Source organism: Mesoplodon densirostris, chromosome X (genome assembly GCF_025265405.1).
Source record: "Mesoplodon densirostris isolate mMesDen1 chromosome X, mMesDen1 primary haplotype, whole genome shotgun sequence".
Taxonomy (NCBI): Eukaryota; Metazoa; Chordata; class Mammalia; order Artiodactyla; family Ziphiidae; genus Mesoplodon; species Mesoplodon densirostris.
The window spans coordinates 83933336-83958847 of record NC_082681.1 but is presented as its reverse complement, the minus strand read 5'-3'; the positions used below and the strand labels follow the sequence as shown (position 1 = coordinate 83958847).

At 38.0% G+C, this 25512-nt stretch overlaps 1 protein-coding gene across 1 annotated transcript in view; it reads left to right on the top strand.

Annotated features, from left to right (window-relative positions):
* The window catches only part of HEPH (hephaestin), a 108426-nt gene that overhangs the window by 24398 nt on the left and 58516 nt on the right, over nt 1-25512 (top strand). Inside the window, exons 5-12 of the mRNA XM_060086944.1 lie at nt 283-465; nt 1545-1799; nt 4296-4464; nt 5617-5753; nt 18074-18205; nt 20649-20860; nt 21862-22012; nt 24443-24655. Of these exons, the coding sequence (XP_059942927.1) occupies nt 283-465; nt 1545-1799; nt 4296-4464; nt 5617-5753; nt 18074-18205; nt 20649-20860; nt 21862-22012; nt 24443-24655 (1452 nt within the window). The remainder of the gene's footprint in view (nt 1-282; nt 466-1544; nt 1800-4295; nt 4465-5616; nt 5754-18073; nt 18206-20648; nt 20861-21861; nt 22013-24442; nt 24656-25512) is intronic.

The window sequence follows — 25512 nt, the reverse complement described above, 5'->3', positions numbered from 1 at the left end:
AGGGGGAAGGGTAAGCTGTGACAAAGTGAAAGAGCGGCATGGACATATATACACTACCAAATGTAAGGTAGATAGCTAGTGGGAAGCAGCCGCATAGCACAGGGAGATCAGCTCGGTTCTTTGTGACCGCCTGGAGGGGTGGGATAGGGAGGGTGGGAGGGAGACGCAAAAGGGAGGGGATATGGGAACATATGTATATGTATAACTGATTAAATTTGTAAAATAAAATTAAAAAAAAAAAAGAAAGAAGTTTCTTTAAGGCTCTTTTCTTACTTTCCCTAGGAACCCTGGATGGGAACTTCCCTCCTCAGAGGCAGGACGTGGACAATGATTTCTTCCTGCTCTTTAGTGTGATAGATGAGAACCTTAGCTGGCATATCAATGAGAACATTGCCACTTACTGCTCAGACCCTGCCTCAGTGGACTTAGAAGATGAGACCTTTCAGGAGAGCAATAGGATGCATGGTAAGCTGGGAGTATGTGGCCACACTATGACAGTGAACATTGATAGAGGGTCTCCACTGGGCCTAGCATTTGGTCGATGTTTTCACATACCTTGGTCCTTTTAATTCTCACAAGGACCATGAGTAGTAGGTGATTTTCCCCTGTTTTACTCATGAGGAAACCGAGGCTCTAGGATTACACAGAAAATAAATGGCACAGCTAAAATTCCAACCCTGATATATCTGACTGCGTAGTCTATGCTCTTGCCATTAGGTACCCTGCTTTCTAAAGTGGAATAGCCCAGGCTGTGGACTCCAAAGTCATATACTATATGCTCAAGTCAATTTGGTGAGGATTGCCTACTGATATAATTAGTTAACATTTCTTCTAAAAAGGATGCAAACTGTGAAAATTACACATTTTGTAGAGAAAATAAAAGACTTCCCATAAGGGAGTTAACATCTTAATTAAATTTAAAACAAACTAAAGGCATGAAAGCCTCAGGCATGGACAGAGAACTGATTTTAGAAATGAAAGTAAGTGATTTTGCTTTCGTTTATTTATGGGAGTGATTTACTTGGTGACAGAGGTGGGCTCAAAATGAGAGAGTCCCAAGGAGAGGTAAAAACTCAGAGGGAAGATGCAAAGAATGGCTTGGACAGCTCAAATTTCTCTTAGTTTTATACCAATTGCTTGTAATAACTATGATAATTAGTTAGCGAACTTGACAACTGTCCTGTGGAAATTTCAAAAGGAAATTGGCTTAGATGGAAAGAAAGTTTGTAAAATAAACTGAATTTCTTAGAAAGCTTCCTCAGATTTCTGGGTTGGAATACTGACTCTACCACATAATAAATTTGTGGTCTTGGGAGAGAAGTAACTTTAGCTCTCTGAGCCTTGATTTTCATATTTTTTTCCATAATAACAGTGAATTCTGCCTATTTCCCAGGGATGTTTGTGAGATTTATATAAGATAATACATATGGTCAGCACAGTGTGCTCTTTGAATCCTCATCTAACTGTTATCTATTATTATTGTCAGATGGTAAGGCCTCTCTCATTGGGCTGTCCTTTCCTAACTCTGATACTTTCTTTTACAGCAATCAATGGATTCGTCTTTGGAAACTTACCAGATCTGAGCATGTGTGCACAGAAGCGTGTGGCCTGGCACTTGTTTGGCATGGGCAATGAGGTAGATGTCCACACAGCTTTCTTCCATGGACAGATGCTGACCATCCGAGGCCACCGAACTGATGTGGCTCATATCTTTCCAGCCACTTTTGTGACTGCTGAGATGGTACCCCAGGAACCTGGCACCTGGTTAATTAGCTGTCAGGTGAATAGTCACTTGCAAGGTGAGATCCAACATCTCTGATCTTTCAGATACAGGACGTAGGTGGCAGTGATGGTTAACAGGAGACTGGGTTTCTGACCTGGAGACATAAGATTAGTCTTTCAGGTGAGATAGTTGGATATAAATGATAAAACATTAGATTAGAATTCTCGGATTCCAGGTTCTTTCCTGGCTCAGCCATTAAATTGCAAGGTGACCTGGGGCATTGCTCTCTGAGTTTCATCTTCCCCATCTCTAACATAAGGTGGTATAGGAATGGATGAGTGAAATTTTAAGCTGCTTTTTTTTTTTGCTCAGAATTCTAAGGAATTAAGACTTGATAATATTTGCTGCTAATTGAACAGCGAGTGAAGAAGTAATTAGTTAAAGAAGAGTAAGCCTTCTTCAGGAGATCATGTAGTATTGTGGACAAGTAGTGACACTCTAGTTATAATCCAACAGCAATAGGTTTAGAAGGTTTGGTTTTTAGAAGGAGAATGGTTGAGGTAATGACCCTGTGCAGTGAGTAACATCAGAGGAGCAGAGGAACCTATGAGACAATGGAAAGAGCATTAGGTAGGTGATTAGAAGGTTCAACTTGTCTCAGCTCTGTGGAAAACTGAAGAAATCACTGTGTGACTTTGGAAAAACCCATTCCCACTTCTATGCTTCATTTGCCATATATATATATATATATATATATATATATATATATATATATATAATGGGGGATTGGGTTTAAATAGTTTCTAAGATCTTCTTCAGCTCTCACTTTCTAGAATTATTTGAAGTATGGTAAATCAAGTGAGTGTCATGAAAGTGATATATGAGTATGTGAAAGTGGATTTGAGTAGGTGAGGAATTATAGACTGGTGGGATATTGATTCTGGAATGGTAAGTTTGACCCAATAGGAGCCAGGTATTCATGTTCCATTGTCCAGGTTCTGCCCTCAGTACCAAATGTACCTGGGTAAGAGAGTATGAATGTGGATGGAGGTTAGGGATGCAGTGCAATAGTGAAACAAACATAAGCCTTAGAGCCAGACAAGCCTGGATTCAAAACCTGGTTCCACCAGTTAGTTACCTTTGATAAGACGTATCACTTTTTTGAGTCTGTTTCCTCATGAGGATTGCAATAATGATTCCTACCATATCAAGTTGTAATGAGGTTTCAGAGAGATAATGAGATTTTGAACCTTAGAGACGAGGGAATGATGAGACCAAGATCCTGGATACAAGAGAAGAAAACGAGTACTCAAATTTGCAGTTAAAATCTAGGTGCGGGCTTCCCTGGTGGCGCAGTGGTTGAGAGTCTGCCTGCCGATTCAGGGAACACGGGTTCGTGTCCCGGTCCGGGAGGATTCCACATGCCACGGAGCAGCTGGGCCCGTGAGCCATGGCCGCTGGGCCTGCGCATCCGGAGCCTGTGCTCTGCAGTGGGAGAGGCCACAATAGTGAGAGGCCCATGTACCACACACACACACACACACACACACACACACACACACACACACACACACACACACAAAAAATATATATATATATATATATATATATATATATATATATATATATGCGCTTAAATCTCAACTCTACCTCTGACTAGTTATGTAATCTTGGGCAATTTACTTAACCTCTCTGATCCTTAATTTTCTTAATCTTCAAAAGGAGACATTAAAAGTCTGCTTCACAGGCTAGTTATGAGGACTGAAGGACATAACATATATAAATTACCTGACACAGGGTCTGGCATATAGTACACATTCAAAAAAAATAAATATCCTTACCTCCTCCTTCTTCATGCCTCTGATTTATGATTTCAAATTTCAAATATCCTTGGGATGTTGTGAGACTCAAATGAGATAATGTGCCTGAATGTCCTCTATAATTAGCCAAGCAAATATAACACAGTATCATCCATTACCATTATGCCTCAATGTAACATCTTCCGCATTTGGAAACGCTACTTAGAATCTAAATTTTCCTGACAGTCCCAAGTGTGAAGCTTCATCTTCATGTATAGATGATGTTCCATTACTTTGGGAGCTTCCCACTTTACAAATAACTTACTCCTCTTTTTAAAATTTGATGCTCCCATGGGCCTAGTGTGGTAGATTTCCCTATTCTTCCCATTTACAAATCAGGGGTTAATCTCAGGTCTAGGAAGTTACTTGCCTAAGGTCCTATAGATAAGGATAAGTTTAGGACATGAACTCAGGTATTTTTACTTCAAGCTCTGTGATGTTGTTAAAATGTAAGCATTTTGCAGAGGCAAGAGCAAGGGTCTGGTAAATGAGTCAGAGATGGTGAGCAGGTGGAGATATTTGAATTCCCACACAGGCTCCCTCTCTCCCAGCTAGGCTCTTTAGGAGTGAGAGAAAGTAGCCCATTTGGAGGCAGGGGTAAAGAGCCTAGTGGAAGGTGGAAAGGGGAAACATTAGGAGAAGGAGAAAGCTGAGTCACCTGGGTAGAAGATTTTTTGGGCAGAATGGAGCTAGCCATGATGTTCTTCCTGCAGATGGCATGCAAGCACTCTACAAGATCAAGTCTTGCTCCATGGCACCTCCCATGAACCTACTCACAGGCAAAGTCCGGCAGTACTTCATTGAGGCCCATGAGATTCAATGGGACTACGGACCAATGGGGCATGATGGGAGTACGGGGAAGAATTTGAAGGAGCCAGGCAGGTAAGAGGTAGTGTATTCCCTCTCCCTACTCCTGGGCCCAACCACAAACACCTATTACTCCCTCTCAGAAGTCTCTCACTTCACTTGGAGATCACAGACATTGTTTGCCTGAAGTTACATGGCACACAACTGATAGCCAAATTCTTGTGGCCCCCAGAAGTGCTTGCTCTTGGGGAGCTATAAAGCTTTTTTTATGGTTATGTCATATTCCCAGCAAAGAGTCCAAGCAGAAAAGAAGGTCCAGGTGGGACCAGATCATTTAAAATGGCATTTCTCCAACTCTAATTTACTAATTATTTACCTCTTTGCTCCTTCCTTTCTTTACCATAGTCTGAAGGAGGCATTTAAGCTGAAGTGTAAAATGCACTCTGAGAAGTGTAGGAAGAGGGGAAGCAACCTGCCTGTGGCCATTCCGTGCTCATCCTTTTGGAGGAATTTCTCCAAATTCTCATGCCCCATCCATGACTCAGATGTGGGCAAGATAGAGTAGAAGGTTAGTGCCCTAATCAGTTGCTAGGCCTTAAGTTATACTGACTCATTGGTCTATCAGTGATTCAAGGTTTTTCAAAAGAGGCACTTGATAGATGACTAAGAGAGTTTATGGAGAAATATCCTAGGACACCCAATCATGTTTATTCTTCCAGTAGGACATAATGGAATGAATCTACAGAAAACAAAGGAAAGTAGGCAGTTGGGTGTCAGCATGGCTTCTAAGAATCTGAAGCTGGTCTTGCTAAGTTAGTGGGTTTTCATTTTTGAAAAAAGATATTATTGATTAAGGGAAGAAAGGATCTTGAGTATCTGAGGATGATTAAGGACAGATGTAAGACTACTTAACTCTGGAGAACAAAACTGATCTCAGTGTTTAGAACTTACAAGCAAGAAGATTTCAGCCTATTTCTATACGACAGTAAAAGGAATTGCTTTCTCTGAAAATGAGTTCCCTGATCTTGGAAAGCTCAAGCAGAAGCTGTGTATTGCTAATTTGTGTTGTCACCAGAGGAGATATCTTCAGTGGGTGGAATTTAACCTGGATGATCTCTGAGGTCCTTCCTAATCACAAAGATCCATAACTTGATGAGAAAAAGGGTGAGATGGAAACCTATTTGACACATGGCTAAATCATTTGAAATTTGCCTCCTTATATGCCAGTGGCTCAGATAAATTCTTCCAGAAAAGCTCTAGCCGAATCGGAGGTACTTACTGGAAAGTTCGATATGAAGCCTTCCAAGATGAGACATTCCAGGAAAAGGTGCAGCTGGAGGAAGATAAGCATCTTGGAATCCTGGGTGAGGAATCCTTAACTTGTGAATTTAATTGACTAGAGCCAGATAATTGGGAAGGGCTTAGAAACTGGAGGCTGATGACAGCTTAGAAACACACTTTAGACCAACATTTCCCAAAGCAAGTCCCAAGAGATGAGTGTTTTGTGAGAAAGTGTTATAGGTCTGAATTTGTCTGCAAAACACTAAGTTAAACAGTCAAATAGTGTTCTTTGATGCAGGCTTCCCAGAGCCTTGGATTTATTTTTGTTCATCATGAATCTCCAAAATGGGAGTAGTGTATATAGCATTTCTTATATTTACTTTACTACTGAAAGCTTTTTTTCATTGAACATCTTCTGATAGCAGTGTTGTACATATCACACTTTTAAACGTTATTCTCTAGGTGTATTTCTGAAGGGCTATATAAGGCAGTAAGACTGTTCATGTTCTTGGTAATATGGGACCAGGAGCAGATTGGCATGACATGCAGACATGCTTGCTATGGTGAGGGATATGGAACAAAGCTTAGGCCCTGACCTTAGAGAAGGTATCTAGAAGGCCTAAAGCACTGTATAGCACTGAAATACTATAGGAAGGTTGGGTGTGGCTTAGTCACTTGGTAGAGCAGGAAATAAGATAGATCAGATGGGAGAAAACTTTGAAAATGAAATAATGTAATGAACCATATTCTGGGGATAGGTTTCTGCCAGTTGATTTTAGGAGACCTGAACATGGACAATTGCTGTTTCATTAGCTGGATGGGGAGATATAAGGAGCAGAAACCCACCTGGGTTTGGGAAAAAGGGTGGGTGGCGAGTAGTAAGGAGCTATCATTAGCTGGTATTCAGTATTGGTCCCCAGTCCTTGTTTTTCTTCAATATTTTATTGTGGTAAAATATGCATAACATAAAATTGACCATCTTAACCATTTTAAAGTGCACTGTTCAATGGTATTAAATGCATTCATAGCATTGCACAGCCATCACCACCACCCATCTCCATAACTCTTTTCATCTTGTAAAACTGAAGCACTATACTATTAAAAAATAACTACCCATTCTTCCCTCCCCCTAGTGCTTGGCAACCACCATTCTACTTTCTGTCTCTATGATTTTGACTAACTTAAGTACCTCATATAACTGGAATTTTATAATATTTGTCTTTTTGTGACTAACATTTCACTTAGAATAATGTCCTCAAGGTCCATCCATGTTGTAGTATATTGCAGAATTTCCATTGTAGTTTTGCTTATCCACTCATCTATCAATGGACACTTGGTTCTCTTCCACATTTTAGCTGTTTAGAATAATGTTGCTATGAATATGGGTGTACAAATGTCTCTTTGAGACGTGATTTCAATTACTTTGGGTATATACATAGAAGTGGAATTGCTGGGTCTTATGGTAATTGTAGTTTTAATTTTTTGAGTAACCACCATGCTGTTTTCCACAGTGACTGCACCATTTTACAATCCCACCAACAGTGCATAAGTGTTCCAATTTCTACACATCCTTGGCAACACTTATTTTCTGATTTTTTTCATAGTATCCATCCTTATGGGTGGGAGGAGTTGGCTTATTGTAGTTTTGATTTGCATTTCCCTGATGATTAGTGACATTGAGCATCTTTCCATGTGCCCATTGGCCATTTGTATATCTTCTTCAGAAAAAAATGTCTATTCAAGTCCTTTGTGCATCTTTAGTTGGATTATTTTGTTGCTGTTGAGTTTTAGGAGTTCGCTATATATTCTGGATATTAATCCCCTGTCAGATGTATGATTTGTAAATATTTTCTTCCATTCTGTGGGCTGCCTTTTCACTCTGCTGGTAGTGTCTTTTGATGCACACAAATTTTTTTTCATGAAATACAATATGTTTATTTATTTATTTATTTTTTTAGTTACCTGTGTCTTTGGTGTCATATCCAAGAAATCATTGCCAAATCCAGAGTCCTGAATATTTTGCCCTATGTTTACTGACAAGAGTTGTATGGTTTTAGGTACATTTAGATCTTTGATCTACTTTTATTTAATTTTTGCATATGGTGTTATATAAGGGTTCAACTTCATTCTTTTGCATATCAAAATCCAGTTTTCCCAGCACCATGTGTTTAAAAGACTATCCTCATATCTGCAAGGGTTTATTTATTTCTGGGCTCTCTATACTATTCCATTGGTCTATATGTCTGTCTTTATGTCAATATCACACTGTTTTGATTACCATAGCTCTGTAATAAGTTTTAAAATCAGGAAATGTGATGTCTTCTAGTTTGTTCTTTTTTCCCCAAGATTATTTTGCTATTTGGAGTCCCTTGAGATTACATATGAATTTTAGAAAGGGTTTTCCCACTTCTTCAAAATCATCATTGAGATTTTGATAGAGATTTCACTGAATCTATAGGTAGTATTGACATTTTAACAATATTAAGTCTTTCGACCTATGAACATGCAATGTGTTTCCATTTTTTATGTCTATTTTATTTCAGCAATGTTTTGTAGTTTTAATTCTACAAATTTTTCACAACCTTGGTTAAATAAATTCTAAGTATTTTATTCTTTTTCATGGTATTATAAATGGAATTGCTTTTATAATGTCTTTTTCAGATTTTTCAATGTTAGTGCAACTGACTTTTGTGTGTTGATTTTGTATCCTACTACTTTGCCTAATTCATTGATTCTAAGTTTTTTTGTGGGCACTTTAGGATTTTCTAAATAAGTATGATAAAGATCTTATCATCTGCAAACAGAGATAATTTTACTTCTTCATTTCCAATTTGGATATCTTTTATTTCTTTTTCTTGACTAATTGATCTGGCTAGAAGTCCCAGTAATATGTTGAATATAAGTGGTAAAAGCAGGAATCCTTGCTCTTTCCTGATTTCAGAGGAAAACTTTTCAGTCTTTCAACATCAAGTATGATGTTTGCTGTGAGTTTTTCATATATGGCTTTTATTATATAGAAGTAGACTCCTATTCCTAGTTTCTGGATTTTTTAAAATTATTAAAAGGTGTTGAAATTTGTCCAGTATTTTTTCTGCATCAATCAACATGATCATTATTTCCCTTCATTTTGTTAACATATTACACTGATTAATTTTTGTATGTTGAAACATTCCTGCATTCCAGGAATAAAACTGACTTAGTCATGGTGTGTAATGTTTTTGTTTTTGTTTTTTTGCTTTTTTAAGAATTGAATGTATTTTTATTTATTTTTTTAACATCTTTATTGGAGTATCATTGCTTTACAGTGTAATCTTTTTAATATGCAACTGAGTTTGTTTTGCTAGTATTTCATTGAGGATTTTAGCATCAGTGTTCATAAGTAATATTGATGTGTGGTTTTCTTGTAATATCTTTGCCTGGGTTTGATATCAGTGTAATGCTGACCTCATAGAATAATTTAGGAAGTATTCCCTCCTCTACAATTTTTTTGGGGAAATTTGAGAATTGGTATTACTTTTTTAAATGTTTAGTAGAATTCACAAATAAAGCCATCAGGTCCAGGGCTTTTCTTAGTTCCCAAATTTTTGATGACAGATTCAATCTCTTAATAGGTCTTTCAGATTTTCTATTACATTATGATTAAGGCTTAGTTGGTTTTCTGTTTTAGGAATTGTCTGTTTTATCTAGGTTTTCCAATTTGTTGGTTTACAAACAAATTATCTTTTTAATAATATTTCTTATAATCTTTTTATATAATATCTTATAAACATTTTTTCTTTACTTCTGTAGAATCAGTAGTAATGTCCCCAATTTCATTTCTGATTTTAGTAATATGAATCTCCTATACTTTTTTCTTACTCCATCTAACTAAAGATTTTTAAATTTTGTTTACCATTTTAAAGAACCACTTTTGGTTTCATTGATTTTTTATATGTTTATTGGAGTATAATTGCTTTACAATGTTGTGTTAGTTGCTGCTGTATAACAAATTGAATCAGCTATATGTATACATATATCCTTATATCCACTCCCTCTCGCATCTCCCTCCCACCCTCCCGATCGAACCGCTCTAGGGTGACACAAAGCACCAAGCTGATCTTCCTGTGCTATGCAGCTGCTTCCCACTAGCTATATATATTACATTTGGTAGTGTATATATGTACATGCTACTCTCTCACTTCACACAGCTTACCCATCCACCTCCCCATGTCCTCAAGCCCATTATCTAGGTCTGTGTCTTTATTCCTCTCCTGCCTCTAAGTTGTTCAGAACCATTTTTGTTAATTACATATATATTTGTTAGCATACGGTATTTGGTTTTCTCTTTCTGACTTATTTCACACTGTATAACAGTCTTTATGTCCATCCACCTCACTGAAAATATCTCAATTTTGATTATTTGTATGGCTGAGTATTATTCTATTGTGTATATGTGCCACACTGTCTTTATCTATTCATCTATCAATGGATATTTAGGTTGATACCATGTTCTGGCTTTTGTAAATAGTGCTGCAATGAACATTGTGGTATATGATATTTTTGAATTATGTTTTTCTCAGGGTATATGCTTAGTAGTGAGATGGCTGGGTCATATGATAGTTCTAGTTTAAGTTTCCTTAAGGAACCTCCATACTGTTCTCCATAGTGGCTGTATCAATTTACATTCCCACCAACAGTGCAAGAGGGTTCACTTTTCTCCACACCATCTCCAGCATTTATTGTTTGTAGATTTTTGATGATGGCCTTTCTGACTGTTGTGAGGTGATGCCTCACTGTAGTTTTGATTTGCATTTCTCTAATGATTAGTGATATTGAGCATCCTTTCATGTGTTTCTTGGCAATCTGTATATCTTCTTTGGAGAAATGTCTATTTAGGTCTTCTACACATTTTTAGATTGGGTTGTTTGTTTTTTGCTGTTGAGCTGCATGAGTTGCTTGTATATTTTGGAGATTCATCCTTTGTCAGTTGCTTCATTTGCAAATATTTTCTCCCATTCTGAAGGTTGTCTTTTCATCTTGTTTATAGTTTTCTTTGCTTGCAAAAACTTTTAAGTTTCATTAGGTCTCATTTGTTTCTTTTTATTTTTATTTCCATTTCTCTAGGAAGTGGATCAAAAAGGATCTGCTGTGATGTATGTCACAGAGTATTATGCCTATGTTTTCCTCTGAGGCTTTTATAGCGTCTGGCCTTACATTTAGGTCTTTAATCCATTTTGACTTTATTTTTGTGTATGGTGATAAGGAGTTTTCTAATTTGATTCTTTTACATGTAGCTGTCCAGTTTTCCCAGCACCACTTATTGAAGAGGCTGTCTTTTCTCCATTGTGTATTCTTGCCTCCTTTGTCAAAGATAAGGTGACCATAGTCCATGGGTTTATCTCTGGGCTTTCTATCCTCTTACATTGATCTATATTTCTGCTTTTGTGCCCGTACCATACTGTCTTGATTACTGTAGCTTTGTAATATAGTCTGAAGTCAGGGAGCCTGATTCCTCCGGCTTGGTTTTTCTTTCTCACTATTGCTTTGGCTATTCAGGGTCTTGTGTGTTTCCATACAAATTGTAAAAAAAAATTTTTCTAGTTCTGTGAAAAATGCCATTGGTAGTTTGAAAGGTATTGTATTGAACCTGTAGATTGCTTTGGGTAGTAGAGTCATTTTCACAGTGTTGATTCTTCCAATCCAAGAATATGGTATATTTCTCCATTTTACATCCTGCTACTTTACCAAATCATTGATCAGCTCTAGTAGTTTTCTGGTGGCATTTTTAGGATGCTCTATGTACAGTATCATGTCATCTGCAAACAGTGACAGGTTTACCTCTTCTTTTCCGATTTGGATTCTTTTTATTTCTTTTTCCTCTCTGAATGCTGTGCCTAAAACTTCGAAAACTATGTTGAATAATAGTGGTGAGAGTGGGCAACATTGTCTCGTTCCTGATTTTAGTCAAAATGGTTTCAGTTTTTCACCATTGCGAATGATGTTGGCTGTGCGTTTGTCATATATGGCCTTTATTTTGGTGAGGCAAGTTCCCTGTATGCCTACTTTCCAGAGGGTTTTTATAATAAATGGACGTTGATTTTAGTCAAAGATTTTTCTGCATCTATGGAGATGATCATATGATTTTTATCCTGGAGTTTGTTAATATGGTGTATCACATTGATTGATTTGCATATATTGAAGAATCCTGTATTCCCAGGATAAAATCCACTTGATCATGGTGTATGATCCCTTTAATGTGCTGTTTGATTCTGTTTGCTAGTATTTTGTTGAGGATTCTTGCATCTATGTTCATCAGCGATATTGGCTTGTAGTTTGTGTGTGTGTGTGTGTGGCATCTTTGTCAGGTTTTGTATCAGGGTGATGGTGGTCTCATAGTATCAGTTTGGGAGTGTTCCTCCCTCTGCTATATTTTGGAAGAATTTGAGAAGGATAGGTGTTAGTTCTTTTCTAAATATTTGATAGAATTCGCCTTTGAAGCTATCTGGTCTTGGACTTTGTTGGAAGATTTTTAATCATGGTTTCAATTTCAGTGCTTGTGATTAGTTTGTTTATATTTTCTATTTCTTTCTGGTTCAGTCTTGGAAGGTTGTGCTTTTCTCAGAATTTCTCCATTTCTTCCAGGTTGTCCATTTTATTGGCATATAGTTGCTTGTCATAATCTCTCATGATCCTTTGTATTTCTGCAGTGTCATTTGTTTCTTGCCCTTTTTCATTTTGACTTCTATTGATTTGAGTCCTCTCCCTTTTTTTCTTGATGATTCTGGCTAATGGTTTATCAATTTTTTTATCTTCTCAAAGAACCAGCTTTTAGCTTTATTGATCTTTGCTATCATTTCCTTCACTACTTTTTCATTTATTTCTGATCTGATCTTTATGATTTATTTCCTTCTGCTAATTTTGGCGGGTTTTTGTTTTATGTTGTTGTTGTTGTTGTTGTTTCTTCTTCTTCTTTCTCTAATTGCTTTAGGTGTAAGTTTAAGTTGTTTATTTTTCTTGTTTCTTAAGTTAGGATTGTATTGCTATATACTTCCCTCTTAGAACTGCTTGTGCTGCATACCATAGGTTTTGGGTCAGTTTGCTTTCATTGTTATTTGCTTCTAGGTATTTTTTTATTTCCTCTTTGATTTTTTCAGTGATCTTTTTGTTATTAAGTAGTGTATTGTTTAACCTCCATGTGTTTGTAATTTTTACCCATTTTTCCTGTAATTTATATCTAGCCTCATAGAGTTGTGGTCATAAAATATACTTAATATGAGTTCAGTTTTCTGAAATTTAACAAAGCTTGGTTTGTGACCCAAGATATGATCCATCCTGGAGAACGTTCAATGAACAGTTGAGAAGAAATTTTATTCTGTTGTTTTTGGATGGAATGTCCTATAAATACCAAATGAAGTCCATCTTGTTAAATGTATCATTTAAAGCTTGTGATTCCTTATTTATTTTCATTTTGGTTGATCTGTCCATGGGTGAAAGTGGGGTCTTAAAGTCCCCTACTCTTATTGGGTTACTGTCGATTTCCCCTTTTATGGTTGTTAACATTTGCCTTATATATTGAGCTGCTCCTATGATGGGTGTATAAATATTTCCAATTGTTATATCTTCTTCTTGGACTGATCCCTTGATCATTATATAGCATCCTTCCTTGTCTCTTGTAGTAGTCTTTATTTTAGAGTGTATTTTGTCTGATATGACTATCGCTACTCCAACTTTCTTTTGATTTCAATTTTCATGTAATAACTTTTTCCATCCCCTCGCTTTTAGTCTGTATGTGTCCCTAGGTCTGAAGTGGGTTTCTTGTAGACAGCATGTATATGGGTCTTGTTTTTGTATTCATGTAGCCAGTCTATGTCTTTTGGTGGGAACATTTAATCCATCTATATTTAAGGTAATTATTGATATGTATGTCAGTATTACCATTTTCTAAATTGTTTTGGGTTTGTTTTTGTATGTTTTTTTCCTTTTCCTGTGTTTCCAGCATAGAGAAGTTTCTTTAGCATTTGTTGTAAAGCTGTTTGGTTGTGCTGAATTCTCTTAACTTTTGATTGCCTGTAAAGCTTTTAATTTCTCCATCGAACCTGAATGAGATCCTTGCTGGGTAGAGGAATCTTGGTTGTAGTTTTTTCCCTTTCATCACTTTAAATATATCCTGTCACTCCCTTCAGGCCTGCAGAGGTGCTGCTGAAAAATCAGTTGTTAACCTTATGGGAATTTTATTGTATGTTATTTGTTGCTTTTCCTTTGCTGCTCTTAATATTTTTTCTGTGTATTTAATTTTCGATAGTTTGATTAATATGTGTCTTGGCGTGTTTCTTCTTGGATTTATCCTGTATGGGCTCTCTGTACTTCCTGGACTTTATTGACTCTTTCCTTTCCCATATTAGTGAAGTTTTCAACTATAATTCTTCAAATATTTTCTCAGTACCTTTCTTTTTCTCTTGTTCTTCTGGGACCCCTATAATTTGAATGTTGATGCATTTAATGTTGTCCCAGAGGTCTCTGAGACTGTCCTTAATTATTTTTGTTCTTTTTTCTTTATTCTTCTCTGTGTAGTTATTTCCACTATTTTATCTTGCAAGCCACTTATCTATTCTTCTGTCTCAGTTATTCTGCTATTTATTACTTCTACAGAATTTTTAATTTCATTTATTGTGCTGTTCATCATTGTTTGCTCTTTAGTATACTAGGTCCTTTTTAAACATTTGTTGTATTTTATCCATTGTATTTCCAAGATTTTGGATCATCTACTATCATTACTGTGAGTTGTTTTTCAGGCAGAGTGCCTATTTCCTCTTCATTTGTTTGGTCTGGTGGGTTTTTACCTTGCTCTTTCATGTGCTCTTTATTTCTCTGTCTTCTCATTTTGCTTAACTTACTGTGTTTGGAGTCTCCATTTCACTGGCTGCAGGTTTATAGTTCCCGTTGTTTTAGTTGTCTGCCTTCAGTGGGTAAGGTTGTTTCAGTGGGTTGTGTAGGAATTCTGGTGGAGGACACTGGTGCCTATGTTCTGGTGAATGAGACAGGATCTTGTCTTTTTGCTGGGCAGGAACACATCCAGCGGTGTGTTTTGGGGTGTCTGTGAACTTATTATGATTTTAGGTGACCTCTCTGCTAATGGGTGGGGTTATGTTTCTGTCCTGTTAATTATTTGGTCTAGGGTGTCCAGCACTACAGCTTGCTGTTTGTTGAGTGGAGCTGGGTCTTAACATTGAGATGGAGATCTATGTGAGAGCTTTCACCTTTTGATATTAGGTGGGGCCAGGAAGTCTCTGGTAGACTCATATCCTGAACTCAGCTCTTCCACCTCAGAGGCTCATACTGGAGCTCCAAGACCCTCTCAGTCATTCAGCTCCAAAAAAAAAAAGGGGGGGAATAAAAGAAAGAAAAATAAAATAAAATATTTAAAAGAAAAAAATATTAAAAATAAAAAGTAAAAAATAATTTTAAAAAGAGGGAAAGAAGAGAGCAACCAAACCCAAAAACTAATCCACCAATGATAACAACCACTAAAAATTATACAAAAAGAAAAAGAAAAACAAAAAAATGGACAGAGAGAAGAACCCTAGGACAAATGGTAAAAACAAAGCTATACAGAAACGCACACAAAAAAGCATACACATACACACTCACAAAAAGAGAAAAAGGAAAAAATATATATGTTATAAAAAAGGAAGAGAGCAACCAAATCAATAAACAAATCTACCAATGATAATAAGCTCTAAATACTAAACTAAAATAAACATAAAACCAGAAACAAATTAGATGCAGAAAGCAATCCCCACGTCTACAGTTGCTCCCAAAGTCCACCACCTCAGTTTTAGCATGACTCATTGTCTATTCAGGTATTCCACTGATGCAGGGTACATTAAGGTGATTATGGAGATTTAATACGCTGCTCATGAGGCTGCTGGGAGAGATTATCCTTTCTCTTATTTGTTCACACAGCTCCTGGTGTTCAGCTTTCGTTTTGGCCTCGCCTCTGTATGTAGGTCTCCTGTGGCTGTCTGTTCCCCACCCAGACAGAATGCGGTTAAAGGAGTGGTTGATTAGGGGGCTCTGGCTCACTCAGGCCAGGGGGAGGGAGGGGTCCAGAATGCAGGGTGAGCCTGAGGTGGCAGAGGTTGGCGTGATGTTGCAACAGCCTGAGCCACACCATTTGTTCTCCCAGGGAAGTTGTCCCTGGATCTCGGGACCCTGGTAGTGGCGGGCTGCACAGGCTCCTGGGGGGGCGGAGGTGTGTGTGTGTGTGGATAGTGACCTGTGCTTGCTCACAGGCTTCTTGATGGCTGCAGCAGCAACCTTAGCGTTTCATGCCTGCTTCTGCTGTCCATGCTGATAGCTGCAGCTCACGCCCATCTATGGAGTTCATCTAGGCAGTGCTCTGAATCTCCTCTCCTCTCACACCCTGCTCGTGCCCATCTATAGAGCTCATCTAGGCAGTGCTCTGAATCTCCTCTCCTCTCACACCCCGAATCAATGGTCTGTTGCCTCTTAGGCAGTTCCAGAGATTTTCCCAACTCCTTTCTGGCTAGCTGTGGTGCACTAGCCTCCTTCAGGCTGTGTTCATGCAGCCAATCCCAGTCCTCTCCCTGGGATCTGATCTCCGAAGCCAGAGCCTCAGATCCCAGCCCCCTCCTGCTCCAGTGGGTGAGCAGACAAGCCTCTCTGGCTGGTGAGTGCTGGTCAGCACTTATCCTTGTGTGGGAATTTCTCTGCTTTGCCCTCTGTGTCCCTGTTGCTGTGCTCTCCTCCATGGCTCGAAATCTTCCCCACTGTCCACCCACCGTCTCTGCCAGTGAAGGGGCTCCCTAATGTGTGGAAACTTTTCCTCCTTCACGGCTCCCTCCCAGAGGTGCAGGTCCCATCCCTATTCTTTTGTCTTTTTTTTTTCACTTTTCTCTTTTGCCCTACCCAGGCACATGGGGAGTTTCTTGCCTTTTGGCAAGTCTGAGGTCTTCTGCCAGCATTCAGTAAGTGTTCTGCAGGAGTTGTTCCACATGTAGATGTATTTTTGATGTTTTGTGGGAAGGAATGTGATCTCCACGTTTTACTCCTCCACCATCTTGAAGGTTCTTGATATTCATTTTCATTGATTTTTAAAATTGTTTTTCTATTCTATATTTTATTTCTGCTCTAATCTTTATAATTTCCTTTCTTCTGCTAGCTTTGGCTTTTGTTACCTTTTATTTTCCTAATTCCTTAAGTTGTAAAGTTGGGCTGTTGGTTTGTAAACTTTCTTGTTTTTTAAATGTGTTTATAGGTATAAGTTTCCCCCTTAGCACTGCTTTTACTACCTCTCATCTTTTGGTATGTTGTGTGGTCATTTTCATTTTCATTTTCCTCTACATATTTTGTAATTTCCCTTATGATCTCTTTTCTGATATAATGGTTGTTTAAAAGTGTGTTGCTTAATTTCCACAATTTTGTGAATTTTCCAGTTTTCCTTCTGTTATTATTTTCTTACTTTATCCCATTGTGGATGGAGACAGTACTTTGTATGATATATTTTTAAGTCTATTGAGATTAATCTGTGGCCTTACTTATGGTTTATCTTGGAATGTGTTCTCTGTGCACTTGACAAGAATGTGTATTCTGTTCTTGTTGGGTAGATTGTTCTGTATATATTATATCTAGTTGGTCTATTGTGTGGTTTGTCTTCATTTCTTTGTTTATCTTTTGTATAGTTGTTTTTTTCCATTATTGTAAGTGGGGTATTGGTTCCAATTCTTTGAATAGAGGTGCAGCACTAGGAGTAGCAATTGAGTAAAAACTACACCAGAAACCCTGAACTAGGGTTAGAGCCACCAAAGTACTCAAGGTATTGTCTTGGTATTTCTTCTTGATCTCAAAGTGTTCCAGGCTAGGTTAGATGTGGTAGGTAGTGGAAGAAAGGTAAGTGTAGAAGTCATGGCTAGATTACCTAGTCCAGGAACTGACTAGAAGTTATAATAATTTCATCTGTTTCAATTCAGTTTAGGATTGAGGCAAGCTCAGATTTTTAGTTGAGTTCTAGCAGGAAATGCAGTTGTGGGAACTGGGGAAATGGGATTGGACCTGACAGTGGAGTAGGACAAAACCCTGGCTTCAGGACGTGGTTCTCTTCCTAATCAGTCATTTGAATTTGGGCAGATCAATTCCAACTCTCTGAGCTGCATCTGAAAAATGAAGATATCGTCTGCTTTTTATACCTTAGAATGGTGACTGAAGATCAAAATGAGATGGTGGACTTTAAAGTGCTTTTTATAACTGTAAATTGCAATATACCTGAAAAAGATTATTCTTATTATTGCAGAGGGAAAAGTTCTCTATATTTTTCACTTATTTTTTTCTTTTCTTCCCTCTCCTACTTCCATCCTACCTGATCATCCTGTTTTCATTACCATTGTCTCTCCTTCCCATTTTCCAGGGCCAGTGATCCGGGCTGAGGTGGGTGACACCATCCAGGTGATCTTCTACAACCGTGCCTCCCAGCCATTCAGCATACAGCCTCATGGGGTCTTTTATGAGAAAGACTCCGAGGGAACTGTGTACAATGATGGTGAGCAGCCAGGGTTTCAAGTAATGTGGGCTGCAGATAATAACACGTACCTCTAGAGGACAAATAAATAAAGGAGTGAAAGAGAGAAAAGAAGGCAGAATTAACTGCCATGGATGGATGTTGTTGAATGAATGTATGATACTTTAGTGAGACAGAGCTGGGATCAATAAGAGACAACTACTTTTAAATATATTTAAATATATTCTGATTATAAAAATAACACATGTATTATGGAATTTTGATAAACATGGAAAATTATAAAATAAATAAACTTCATTCATAAGTAAATTGCCAATATATTTTATATACATTTTAACATTTTTCTGTGTTTATACAAATTTATATATTTATAGACTTGTGATGATATATTTTGTATAGTTTGGTATCATACTATTTTCACTTACCATTATATTGTGTCCATTTTCTATGTCATTATAATCTTACAAACATTTTAATGACTATATAATACTCTAACACATAGATTTTACCTTATCCTCTATTATTTGGACATGTAGGTTGCTTTCATTATTTTTTTAATATTTGTAAATCATGTTGCAATGAATGAATATATATATTTGGTTTGGACTACTGCCTTAGGAAAAAATCCTAGAAGTGGGATTATTGGGTAGTTAATTTCTTGTTTTCCCCGAGAATAATATTAACACCTGCTAACCTCAAGCCAAAAATACCAAAAAATACTGAAAGCATAAAGGGCAAACTTACAGACAAATCTGGAATAAAAGAACATTCTACAATGCAACTGGTCTAGTCTCTTCAAGAAATCAATACCATAGGGAAAAGAATTAGAGACAACACCAAGGGCAACGTGCAAAACTTGTCTGGATGTTAGATGATATTAGGGTATTTTCTTAGGTGTGCTAATGTTATTATGGTATTATAGAAGATGCTTACTGATGTATTTAGAAGTAAAATGTCATTATGCTTGCATTTCACTTCCAAATGATTTAGAAAAAGTAAGCATACACATAGATTTAGATAAATTAAAGATGACCAAGTCTGTGATAAAATAGATAACCAACAAGGACCTACTGTAAAAATAAATAATAAATAAATAAATAAATAAATAAATAAAATTTAAAAAGTACAAAAAGAGAAAAAAGGTGGCCAAATGTTAACAATCAACTCCAAGTAGTAGGGTAATTATTGCACTTTCCTTTAACGTTTTTTGTATGTTTGAAAATTTAAAGAGTTAGGAACAATGAATGAACAAGAAAAAATAAGTTAAAACCATTCTAAATTATACCACCATATGATTAGTTATACTACAAATATCCTTATGTATGCTTCTTTGCCTACTTTTATGATTATTTCATCAGAATATATATTTAAGATGTAGAATTATATCAGAGGATACACACATGAAAATTTCTGGTACCTATGTCCAAATTGCTCTCTGGAAAAGTTTGCAATCACATCAATTTGGAGTTCCAACAACAGCTACCAAGAGGGAGGACACATTTTCTTACAACCTCACCAGCAGAGGGCAGCCATTTTAATCATTGTCAAAATGTCAGTCTTGTAAGCAAACAACATCAAAACTCACTGTTACTTCTATTTGCATTAGGTTGAACATTCTTTTCAGTATTTATTTTGTATCTTACTTTTTTTCTGTGGACATAAACTTTTTAAGGTTTTTGATACATTCGGTCAACATTTTTTCTAAAATGGTTATTTTCATTTACACTTACCCTTTTTATAGGTGAGTGAGAGGAGTAAGTGCCATTTGAACCACTTATCACCAGAACTGATTATTATAATTTGTAAAATTTTGTTAATTTGACAGGCAAAAAAATTTATGTTTTCACTTGTACTAATTTGATTACTAATAGGTTTGAACATATAAAATAAAATTTCTGTGCATTGCCTGACCATGACTTGTGTCTATTTAAGGAATTACATTTTTAGTATCATATATACACACACATGCACACACATACATACATAACATATACACATCCACACATACATGAATACACATAGAGAGGAAAATATGTTCAACAATTAGAGCCATTCAAAGATGAAACAGGCTATGATGGTAGGTAGTGAATCTTCTATCTCTGGATATTTTTAAGCAGAGGTAGGACTACAAGAGGAGATGAATGTATGTTTTTAAGTGAGGGATATTCCAAATAAGTTTTAAAAGTTCTTTCAATCCTTGGGTTCTATGAGTTTTGAAAACTGAAACCTAGGGAAATTTAAATTTCCCCAATTCATATCACAAGTAGTGGCAGAACCAGAAACCAAACTCTAGTCTCTTGACTCCTACTCAGAATCTTTTTTTAATATTCTATATTCTGTGTTGCTGCTTCTCCTACTGCTACTCCAAAATGCTTTGTAGATTATGATCTTTACTTCACTGTTTGGAGATGATGATACTCACTCTAGCCAATGTGAGTAATGAATTCTATGTCATTTCCTATAGGCTCATCCCACCCTGGCTTGGTGGCTAAGCCCTTTGAGAAAGTAACATACCGCTGGATAGTCCCTCCCAATGCTGGCCCCACTGCTCAGGATCCTGCCTGTCTCACCTGGATGTACTTCTCTGCTGCTGATCCCATAAGAGATACAAATTCTGGTCTGGTGGGCCCCCTGCTTGTGTGCAAGGCCGGTGCCTTGGGTGCAGATGGCAAGCAGGTATTGCCATGGTTTCTGGCTGGAAAGCTTGCTGGGAAGAGGATGAGGTTGGGTTGCTGAATAGGAGTTAAGCATGGAACTGGGTTCTAGAAGTGAAGGAATAAAAAAACAAGTTATTGAATCAGAAATTAATAGTTGGTGACTTCATGCTATCTTGCATGCTATTCTTTTGTTCACAAACACATATCTTCCTTAGTCTCTATTCCTTTCTATTTTATATTCTCCCAACATCTCCTCATTGTTTTAACCTCAGTGGCCCTTAAAACTTGCTCCTAATTCCTAACTCTGCCTTACTATTTTCTTGCCTTCTTTCATAACCAGCCCATAAATCTTAGCTGTTTAACCTTGAGCAAATTACTTAAACTCTCTTTGCCTCAGTTTCCTCATCTACAGTAAAGGGTTAACAATGGAAGAATGTATCTTGGGTTTCTGAGAACACTAATTAAAACAATCCATATAAAGTGCTTGTCACAGTGTCTGATACCTAGTAAACACTCAGTAAATGTTAGCAGTAATAATAATAATATTACTAAAATTAATAATAAAATAATAGTAAGTTTGTAATTAGTATAATTATTTTTTCTTTTATTTTCTAGCTTCTCCCTCCCCATAGAATCCTCCACCACCCCCTCTCTGATCTCCCAGCCGTCTTTCCCCACTCTTCCCCTTAATTGATTCCAGGCTCTCTTCTATCACACTCTGTACCTCTTCATCAGTCTTGTGCACAATCTTGTGCCTCTTCCCTACCCTCTTTCATACATCCCTCCCCTCCAGTCTTATCACTTTATTCTAACCCCCTTCACCCACTTGCAATTTGAAGTTACCTGAGGAAAAACTTTACAGCAACAACTGCAGCTCTAGGCAGGAGATACGGGCTTGGATCTGTGTTTGGAAAAGGAAATGGAAAATAATCAGGGATCATTGGGTTCTGAAGCTGCACAGTCCACAACTGCTGAAACTGTGGTTATTCCCCACTCTGTTTTCTTCCACTGGGGCTACAGAAAGGAGTGGATAAAGAATTCTTTCTCCTTTTCACTGTGTTGGATGAGAACAAGAGCTGGTACAGCAATGCCAATCAAGCAGCTGCTATGTTGGATTCCCGACTGATCTCAGAGGATGTCAAGGGTTTTCAAGACTCTAATCGGATGCATGGTATGGGGAGTGCTTTTACCCTAAGCTACAACTGAGAGATTATAAGTAAAATCTAGCCTAGATTTAATCATGATCCATTCCTGAAAACATTGATCCTATCGGTCAGCTCTTCCCAAGAGACAAGCTACATCAAGGTATTAAACATAAAACAACATATCTTATACTCAGCACCTTCTTGTGCTTTGTTCTGTGTTACACAGTATGGGAGACACTGGAAAAAGATACTGTAAAATGAGGATTGCACACAAAGAATCCGCTAGAGAATGAGGAGAGTAAGCTGGGATGATACCTTTCCAGTCTTATCTCCTTCTTTCTTATCACCCACTATCCTTGCTTCCCAACCCCATACTCCAGCCAAAGAAGAGGGATATTTTCTCTGTATAGACATGCCCTGTACTCTTCTGAGTCCATGCTTTTGTAATGCTTTGTCTTCCGCTTGAAATACCCCTCCTTACATTTTTGCTCTTAGCCAGTGGAAATTCTTCTCATTTTCTAAGGCCCTACTCAAAAGCTACCTCCTCCTCATTTCTTATTACCAAGTCCCAGGATGATGACACCCTCTTACTAACTACTATTGTATTTTTATCAGACTCTTTCAATAGCAAGTTCCATACACGCCAAAATATTGTAGTTATTTGTTACGTGCCTTTTGACTTCTGCTAGAGTGTAGACTCCTTAAAGGTGAGTATTGTTTGTTGTTTATCTGTGTATCCTTTACATGGTCTAATATAGAGTAAGTAGTTATTGAACTAGTGAACTACTAAATTAATGAATAGGTGGGTGGGTGCGTGAATTAATGGGGAGTCATGGTCCAAGTTTGTAAGGAACTCTCAGCATTTTGCAATGAATTGAAACTAATGCCCATGAAACAATTATAGAATATCCAAGACAGATTATAATTAAGTGCTAAATTGTGTGGAACAGCTTTTAAGTGGCATAGCGTTCAGAAAAAGAGAATATTAATGAGGAACAATCCAGTTAAAGGATTCCTGGAAGAAGGAAGTGCTTGACTGAGCCTTGAAGTCTGAATAACTTTGCAATCAAACATTATAGGTAGGGGAAGCAGAATCAAGCAGTTAGCGATGTTTCCATCAGCATCCCAGGGGATGACCAAATAAAGTTACTCATTAAAGCTGGTTCCAGTGGATGTAGGAACATTGAAAAGGGATCAGCTTCAAGCAGGTGTCCCTGTATTTTTGAGCGGAGTATGCAGGGTGGGAGAGAGTCAAGAACGAGTGTGTTATCTTTTGGCTCTATCTCTTGGTTCTCATTACCAGTCAGTTACATCAGTTGAAAAAAGTAATACAGTCTACAAACCAAGTTTATTCCAGTCTGAATTTATTTGACAACTGATAAGTACTAGGTAACATGCGAGGTGCTTGCAAAAAATGATGTGCTTCATGCTAGGTCAATCTAGTGTGGGAGATAAATTTGTAAGTAAACCACTGGAAGCTGTGGTAAGTGACATTTCAGAATTTTGTAGGGAGAAAAGATTCAAGGAAGCCAGAAAGAGTGTAAAAACTGTTTTACAGGGTAGATGATATTTGAGCTAGTGCATTATGGATATGTAGTAATTTGCTGTAGAGAGAAACCAGAGGGAAAGTTTATTCCAGGCAAAGAGAACAGCATGTGAAAAATCAACAAGTATTTTCTACGTGCCTACCATGTTTAAGGCCTTGTGGATACAGAGGCAACTAGAGCTCACAGGATAATGGTGTGTATGTGTGTGTGAAAGAGAGTGGGAGGATAGGTTATAGGTAGGAGTACCAGGGAGGAGGCTTTTGTGTGGGAGTTCAGGCCAGAGATGATGAGAGCCAGAAATAAGGCAGTGGGAGTGAAGATGAAAAGGAGGAAACGGATTGAAAGCTGAGGAAGGAACCTTGGGGAACTCCAAGGTTCTCTCCAACACTTTACAGAGGCGTGGAGAATGAGTACAAGATGGAGGAGGAACATTCAGAAAAGTTATAAGAGAACCAAGGACACATGGTGCTACAGAAGCCAAGGGAGAAGAGTTTCAAGAAAGTGGAAATAGGAAAGATTAATACTTGTATGTGTGTGTGTGTGTGTGTGTGTGTGTGTGTGTGTGTGTGAGAGAGAGAGAGAGAGAGAGAGAGAGAGAGAGAGAGAGAGAGAGAGAGAGAGAGAGAGAGTTGTGGGAGTGGAGAGTAGTTCAGTTTTGCCAGGATGTGAAGTATGGTGGAGGAGGGGCAGCAGGTAAGGCCAGAAAGGACAATAGGGCCCTCGTCCCAAAGAGGCAGCTCTTCATAAGTAGAACTAAAGCGGCTTAGGGGAGAAGGCAGAAGAGTGGAGAATGACTCCGAAGTTTCAAGTTGTGGGAAAACTTAGTACAGAGCTGATGCCATTCTGCTGGCTGGTGCCCAAGTAGTCTGGTCTCACCTCCCTATCTTGTCTTGTGTTTTTGTTTTCCAGCCATTAACGGGTTTCTGTTCTCTAACTTGCCCAGGCTGGACATGTGCAAGGGTGACACAGTGGCCTGGCATCTGGTTGGCCTGGGCACAGAGACTGATGTGCATGGGGTCACGTTCCAGGGCAACACTGTGCAGCTTCAGGGCATGAGAAAGAGTGCAGCCATGCTCTTTCCTCACACCTTTGTTATGGCCATCATGCAGCCTGACAACCCTGGTAAGTGCTTTAGCAGCTGGCCCTAGGCTGAGAAACTTTATTGGGCATTGGGCTGGGTGAGGTGGGGGGCTGGTGAAGAGAAAAGAAAAGTCATGTTGAGGGTACTTGTGAACTTTTCAAAACAGTTATGTCTTCTCCTTCCTCAATGTGTACTCCATGTTTTGGTTATTTGGATTCTCTTCTCAGTTGCAGGCAGAATAAAGAGCTGAGGAAGCTCTTTTCTGAAACAACAAGAGAGAAGTAGAGATGCTGCCCAGTATCAGGGCAATTCTTGTATAGATAGAGGGTAGACTTGGTTGCATAGCCCCTTGGCCATGTAGATATTCTATAGATTTAACCCTTGCATTGGAAAAGAGGTCCATGAGATGTACCTATAAGTGCTTCCAACTCTGATATTCTGTGAGGAGTTTTGTAAACTTCTGGTGGGAGTGGGGGGCGAAGTGTGCTGTAACAGTTGCAGCCTAGGAATCAGAACACAGGAACTTCTAGTCCAAGCTCTTTCATTAACTTGCTGTCCAATTTTTGTCTAATTACTTCCCCTCTCTGTGGCTAGATTTCTTCCTTCTTTTTTTGTTCATTCTTCCCCCTCTCTCCCTCTGTCCCACCTTCCTTCCCTCTCCTCTTCCCTTTCCCTCTCCCTATCCTTCTTTCATGATGAAATTTGACTAGAATGTTTCTTCAGATTCCATCTGTGTCTGATATTTCATAATGTGGCAGTAATTTCTCTTTTTTGTGTATTTTGATTATGTTTTTAGCATCTTTATTGGAGTATAATTGCGTTACAATATTCTGTTAGTTTCTTCTGTATAACAAAGTGAGTCAGCTATATGGATACATGTATCCCCCAAACCCCTCCC